Source organism: Caenorhabditis briggsae (genome assembly GCF_000004555.2).
Source record: "Caenorhabditis briggsae complete genome, chrI, whole genome shotgun sequence".
In the NCBI taxonomy this organism is placed as follows: domain Eukaryota; kingdom Metazoa; phylum Nematoda; class Chromadorea; order Rhabditida; family Rhabditidae; genus Caenorhabditis; species Caenorhabditis briggsae.
The window spans coordinates 1,299,172-1,306,624 of NC_013489.2; the positions used below are offsets into that span (position 1 = coordinate 1,299,172).

At 34.7% G+C, this 7,453-nt stretch overlaps 2 protein-coding genes across 2 annotated transcripts in view; both read left to right on the plus strand.

Moving 5' to 3' along the window:
• The window catches only part of CBG05151, a gene marked incomplete at both ends in the record, with an annotated part of 3,109 nt that extends 1,157 nt beyond the window's left edge, over positions 1-1,952 (plus strand). The window contains 2 exons of the mRNA XM_045239103.1: positions 1,261-1,453; positions 1,702-1,952. Of these exons, the coding sequence (XP_045092844.1) occupies positions 1,261-1,453; positions 1,702-1,952 (444 nt within the window). The remainder of the gene's footprint in view (positions 1-1,260; positions 1,454-1,701) is intronic.
• Positions 1,953-3,143: 1,191 nt separating this feature from the next.
• CBG05150 lies at positions 3,144-6,291 on the plus strand (the record flags this gene model as incomplete). The annotated part of the gene is made up of 4 exons (XM_002638749.2): positions 3,144-3,193; positions 4,208-4,544; positions 5,956-6,043; positions 6,116-6,291. 4 exons carry the CDS (start codon positions 3,144-3,146, stop codon positions 6,289-6,291), a joined length of 651 nt encoding a protein of 216 aa, XP_002638795.2.
• Between the last annotated feature and the right edge of the window lie 1,162 nt (positions 6,292-7,453).

The following is a 7,453-nucleotide window of genomic DNA, read 5'->3' on the forward strand; positions in this document are numbered from 1 at the left end:
GGTAGAAAATCACGAGAAGCACGATTTTGACAGTTTCAAGACAAAATTTCAAATTTTTCGACTAGAAATCCCCCCCTTCCCGGTTCCAGCGTTGAAAACTAAGATAAAAACTATCAAAATCGAGTTTCTTATAACTTTTTATACCTGGAAACCAATTTTCAGTCCTTTAGCTCGATTTGTCGTAAAATCTGGTGTCTCGTCTGCAAACACTTTGATCTACGCGGTGTTTGCAGACAAGGCACCAAATTTTACGACAAGTAGAGTTAGCAAGCTGAAAATTGGTTTCCAGGGGTAAAAAATCATGAAAAACTCGATTTTGATAGTTTTGAGGTCGAAATTTTGAATTTTTCGACTCAAGTTGGCAATTTTCCTAGTTCCAAAAACGAAGGATGGCATTGAAACTTTCAGAATCGAGGTTCTCATGATTTTTTACCCCTCGGACCCAATTTTCAGCCCGCTAGCTCAACATGTCGTAAAGTTTCGTGTCTGGTCTGCAAACACTTTGATTTACGCGGTGTTTGAAGACAAGACACCAAATATTACGATAAATCGAGCTAACGAGCTGAAAATTGGTGTCCAGAGGTAAAAAGATATGAGACAAATGTTACATTTTTCGACAGGAAATCGCGATTTTCGCAGTTTCAGAGTTGAAAACTAAGCTCAAAACTATTAAAATCGTGTTTCTCATTATTTTTTACCCCTGAAACCTGATTTTCAGCCCGTTAGCTCAATGTGCCGTAAAACCTGGTGTCTCGTCTGCAAACACCGCGTAGATCACAGTGTTTGCAGACAAGACACCCAATATTACGACAAATCGAGCTAACGAGCTGAAAATCGGTTTCCAGGGATAAAATATCATGAGAAGCTCGATTTTGATAGTTTCAAGACAAAATTTTACATTTTTCGACTAGAAATCGCAATTTTCCCAGTTCCAGCGTTGAAAACTAAGCTACCAAAATCGAGTTTCAAAATCGAGTTTCAAAACTACCAAAATCGAGTTTCTTATAACTTTTTACCCCTGGAAACCAAATTTCAGTCCTTCAGCTCGATTTGACGTAAAATCTCGTGTCTCGTCTGCAAACACTTTGATCTACGCGGTGTTTGCGGACAAGGCACCAAATTTTACGACAAATCGAGCTATCAAGCTGAAAATTGGTTTCCAGGGGTAAAAAGTCATGAGAAACTCGATTTTGATAGTTTCGAGGTCGAAAAACGCTCGAAAACCCTCGACATCGGCCAAAAATGACTCAAATTTTGCAGGATTTGGAGCGAGAAGAGCGGAAAAATCTGGGCTCAGGCAACAAAGAGTACGAAGCGGAGAAAGCGCAAGAAAAACGAGAATGGGAGTCGAAAATGGGCATTCAAGTGTATTTTGCGGACGGGACAAATGATTTGGCGAAGAAAAAAGAGTGGTACGAGGAGATGCCGTTGCGGAGAATGGGGGCGGAGCCCAGTTTGAATAAGAGGCCATCTGGACAAATGGATAAACAGAAAGAGGCGGAGAAAGGGAGAAAGAGGAAGAGAAATAGTGAGAGTGATGAGGAGGAGGAGACGCAGAGAAAGAGGCATAAGAAGGATAAGAAGCATAAGAAGAAAAGTGAGTTTTGGTGGCCTAGAAATCCAAACTTACAAAAGTTAGGCCACCACGTTAAAATGGCTTGAAATTTTGATTTTTTTTTTCAAAAATTAATTTTTTTTCAGAAAAACGCCGACACCATCGTGACAGTTCAGAAGAACGTCGTCTCGAAGAGGAATACGATCGTGAAAAAAAGCAGAAGTTGGCGAAATTGAGAGATGAGAGATTGAAAAGGGAACGAATTGAGAAGGGAAGAGAATATGCATTATTACATCCGAAAGAAATGGAGCAAAAGAAAAAAGAGGAGGAGAATGAGAGAAAAAATGGGAAGCCGAGATATAATTCACAGTTTAATCCCGAGTTTTTTAGAAAATGATTTTTTTTTGAAAATTTCGATTTTTTGAATTTTCCCATTTTTCGCTGATTTTTTGACCGAAATTTCCCATTTTTCAAATATTCTAAAATTATTGATTTTTTTTTAGTTTTTTGGATTTTCTGAAATTCGCAAATTTCAGAATTTTTGAATTTCAGAATTTTCTGGATTTCTGGATTTCGGAATTTTTGAATTTTCGAATTTTCAAGCTTTTTTGGATTGCTTTTTTCTGATTTTCTCGAAGTTCCAATTTTTTGAAAAATCTGAATTTTTTGGAATTTTTGTTTGAATTTTGAAAATTTTGAATTTTTGGAATTTTCAAATTTTTTTGTTCTCCAAATTTCAAAGAATTTTCGATTTTTTGCATTTTTCGAATATTTGAATTTCGAAATTTCGGAATTTCTCAATTTTTGATTTTTAAAAATTTTTTTGGATTTTGAAAATTCCCAAATTTTGAATTTCAGGATTCTTGAATTTTCGAATTTTGGAGGTTCTTAATTTAGGAATTTCTGAATTTCCGAATTCCCAAATTTTGGAATTTCGAAATTGTTTTCGATTTTCTGAAATTCCAAATTTTCAATCTTTTCTGATAATCTCGAAATTCAAATTTTTCGAATTTCCACTTTTTTCGATTTCCTCAAATTCCAATGTTTTGAATTTTTCGGATTTTGAAAATTTTCAGTTTTTGGAATTTTTTTATTGTACAGATTCTTTATTTTTTGTTTCAATGATCTCCAATTCTTTTTTCTCTGTAATTTCGAATTTTTAATAAATTTTTTTTTTCCGAAATTTCATAATTCTCTGTGTCTTGTTTCATTGATCGCCTCGCCGTGAGGCGGCATTCAATTTCATATACTTGCACTTTCGAAACAATGATTCTTAAACAAAAATGACGTCATTCTTTTCGAAATTGTAGACAAAAAATTTGTATTTTTCCCCCAAAAATCGATGTTTAAGACAATTTTTGAAAAAAAAATTTTTGTTTCGAAATTTTGGTTTTTGAGACAATTTTAAAAAAAATCTAATTTTTTTGAAATTAATCGATTTTTAAAAGACAAAATAGGTTTGAAAACAAAGAAAATGTTTGAAATTTCAATATTTTTGAATTTCCCGCCGAAGCACAAAGTTTTCAAATTCCAAAAAAAATCTTCTGAATTTCAGTTGCTGAAACTTGGTGATCTCCATAGGATAATAATGACAATAACGTACCCGAGAAAAATATGGATAGTTCGGCATGCCGAACGGTAAGGGACCAATTTTTTTTTTTAAATTTAGAGAAAATGCAAATTCGCTCTAATGAGAAAATTTTTGAAAATCGAGAAAAATAGCTGAAAAAGGAATACATTTGAATTTTAGATTTTTCGCGAAAATTCGAAATTCAAAGTTTCGAAATTTTGACGAAAAAAAATCTGGTTTTCTGAAATTTCCGTATTTCCGGATTTCCTAAATTTTGAATTTTTGTTATTTCTCGGAATTTCTGATTTTCAAATTTTTTAGAATTTCCGAATTTTCAGAATTTCGCCATTTTTGAATTTCTCCGCTTTTCAAAAATTCATTATTTCTGAATTTCCTAAATTTTGAATTTTTGTGATTTTTCGAATTTCTGAATTTCGAATTTTTTGAATTTTTGATATTCTGAATTTCTCAATTTCTCAATTTCCGAATTTCTGAATTTTCGAAATTCTGATTTTTTGATATTCTGAATTTTCCGAAAAAAATCGAAAAGTTTAAAAATTTGAAAATCATAACTCGAATTTTCTAGAATAATCGAAAAATCAGCCGAAATTTCAATTTTTTCCAATAGAGCGCGCTTTCTGAATTTCCGAATTTCCGAAATTTTGAATTTCAATTTTTTGAATAAACGTTCAATAGGGCGCATTTGCAGCAAAAATTTAGAATTTTCCGAAAATTCAAACAAATGTCCAATAGAGCGTTTTTGCACTTTTTTCGATTTTTATTTACTAATTTTGATTTTCCGAAAAATAGAAAATTGAAAAACTAGCCGGTGTTTCAAAAATAGGGCCGATTGAGCACATTTAAATCATTCATCAATAGAGCGCACTTGCAGCGAAGACAACGTGAATCGTCACTGGCGTAAGCTCGACGGAGCCGATTTTTTTTTGAAAAAAACGTCCAATAGGGCGTATTTGCACCAAAAATTTCGAATTTTGCGAAAATTCGAAAAATGTCCAATAGAGCGCATTTCCATCATTAATTTTTTTCAAAAATTTTCATTCACTAATAGAGCGCGCTTGCAGCGAAGACAACGTGAATCGTCACTGGCGTAAGCTCGACGGAGCCGATGGCCTAGCATCGGACAACTCAATGCTAAGTGCTCGTGGAAAACAACAAGCGAACGAATGCAAGAATCGATTCAAAAACGCTCAAATCGCGCATTGTTTCGCGTCGCCATTCGATCGAACCATCGAAACGGCATCAACGATAATTGAGGAGAAAAATCTGAAAGTTAAAGCGGAAGGCGGCCTTTGTGAGGCACTTTATCTGTGCGAAAAGCCACCGGGATTCTGGGAAACTGAGCAATTGGCGGAGAAATTCCTATTGGTTGATACCGACTATGTGCCCGTTTATTCGAGGGTGAGGCGGTGGAAAAATAGAGAAAATTGACCATTTACCATAGTGGCCGAACTTTCGCAAAATGAATTTTCCAGGCCACCAAGTTTTCTAGCTCAGAAATAGCCTGATATTCACTTGGTCAGATTCCTAAGCCTTTTCAACATGGTGGCCTAACTTTTGCAAGTTGAAATTTCTAGGCCACCATGCTAAATTGCTTAGAAAACACATCACGTGAATATCTGGTCAATGATCGGTGAAAAAAGTTGGTGGCCTAGAAAAATCAAAATTCGGCCACCATGGCAAAATGGCGTAGAAATGACCTAACACGCCCATTGTATGCTTTCTAGGCCATTTCAACATGATGGCCTAACTTTCTCAACTTGAATTTTCTAGGCCACGATCTTGAATGGCCTAGAAAATACATCGGTTGAATGCTAGACCATTTCTAGGCCTAAATAAGTGGTGGCCTAGGAATCCTAACTTGCAAAAGTTAGGCCACCATGGTGAATGACGTAGAAATGACCTAACATGCCCGTGGTATGCTTTCTAGGCCATTTCAACATGGTGGCCGAACTTTTCCAACATGGATTTTCTAGGCCACCGGCTTTTATGGCCTAGAAATAGCCTGATATTCACTTGGTTCGATTCCTAATCCATTCTAACATGGTGGCCTAACTTTTGCAAGTTGAATTTTCTAGGCCACCGTGCTTAATTGCTTAGAAAACACACCACGTGAATATCTGGTCAATTATAGGTAAAAAAAGTTAATGGCCTAGGAAAATCTAGTTGAGAAAGTTCGGCCATCATGATAAATGACCTAGAAAAAGCCTGATATTCACCTAAAGCGATTTGAAGGCCATTCTAACATGATGGCCTAACTTTTACAAGTTGAGTTCTCTAGGCCACCACTTATTTTGACCTAGAAATGGTCTAACATGATACTGGTGTGTTTTCTAGGTCATTTTTACACGGTGGCCTAACTTTCTCAATTTGAATTTTCTAGGCCACAATCGTAAATGGCCTAGAAAACACATCAGTTGAATGCTAGACCATTTCTAGGCCAAAATAAGTGGTGGCCTAGGAATCCTAACTTGCAAAAGTTAGGCCACCATGATAAATAGCCTAAAAATGGTCTGATATTCACCTGATGTGATTTCTAGGCCATTTTAACATGGTGGCCTAGAAAATTCCTGTTGAGAAAGTTAGGCCACCATTGGTAGATGGTCCAGAAATGACCTGAAATTCATCTGAGGTGTTTTCTAGGCCGTTTCAACATGCTGGCCGAACAAATTCATGTTGCAAAAGTTAGGCCACCATGTTCAAGTGGCCTAGAAACCCATCAGGTGAATATCAAGTCATTTCAAGGCCACTAAGTTTGGTGGCCTAAAAAAACCATATTGAGAAAGTGAGGCCACCATTTTTTAATTTTTAGTACACTCTTCCGAAAGAGGCTTGCGGAGACGACGCATGTGTGAAACGTGTCGGAGACACACTTCGGAAGCTGTTCGAGAAATTTGAAGGTGATTCTTAAGAAAATCGATAATCGATTTTTCTGAAATTTCTGAAAATTTCAAATTCCCGCCAAATTTCAGGAAACCTGCTCCTCGTCGGACATGGTGCATCGATTGGCGCTTGTCACGAAATCCTGATGGGCGATTTCAAATATGTGGGTCAGGCTACAGTATCCGAGTTCGAGGAAACCGCTCCTGGCAAATATCGATGCAATTTCAGTTCGGATTCGTCGCACTTGTCGGATAAGAAAATTTGAGACCGTGGTGAAGGAGAAAGTGCGCTCCAGTGATGATTTCCATGTTTTTCACCGATTTTTCGATTTTGTTCGATTAGAGCGCGATTGCGCTGTTTTTCAATGTTTCCAAATAAAGATGATTTATTTGTCCATTTCAATAATTTTTTAATTTTTAAAAATCGAAAAAAACCATAATTTTTGACATTTCGAATTTCTGAATTTTGGAGTTTTGGATTTTCTGAATTTCTGAATTTCCTGAATTTCTGAATTTTGTGAATTTCAGAATTTTGAACATTTTGAATTTCGGAATTTCAACATTTCTGAATTTCTGAACTTCTGAATTTCTGAATTTCTGAACTTCTGAATTTTGGAGTTTTGGATTTTCTGAATTTCACGAATTTCAAAATTTTTGAATTTCTGAATTTTGTGAATTTCAGATTTTGAACATTTTGAATTTTGGAATTTCTGAATTTTTGAATTTCTGAATTTCACGAATTTCAAAATTTTTGAATTTCTGAATTTTGTGAATTTCAGATTTTGAACATTTTGAATTTTGGAATTTCTGAATTTTTGAATTTCTGAATTTTCGAATTTCTGAATCTCTGAATTTCTGAATTTCTAATTTTAATTTTTTTGGAATTTCTGAATTTTCGAATTTCAGAATTTCTAAATTTCTGAATTTCAAACTTTTTAAATTTCTGAAGTTCTGAACTTTTGAAATTCGAATTTTCCAAAAATATTCGAAAATTTTAAAAATTTGTAAAACAGGATTTATCTAGATCTCGAAAATTAAAAGGCTTAAAATTCCACTTTTCTTTCAAAATTTCGAATTTTCGAGATTTTCCAATAGAGCGCGCTTTCTCAATTTTATGAATTTCTGAACTTTCGAATTCTCGAATTTCTGAATTTTGGAGTTTTGGATTTTCTGAATTTTACGAATTTCTAAATTTCTGATCTTCAAACTTTTGGAATTTCCGAATTTCATGAACTTCTCAATTTCTGAATTTCTGAATTTCCAAATTTTGGAATTTCTAAATTCCGAAAAAATTTTGCCAAAAAAGGGGCGGAGCTTAGACCATGTGGGCGGAGCTAAGCCATTGTAGCTGTTATTTTTTCATTTTTAGTATGTTTCATAATTCATTTTTTCCCAATTTATTTATTTACAAATTTTAAAAATTTCAAG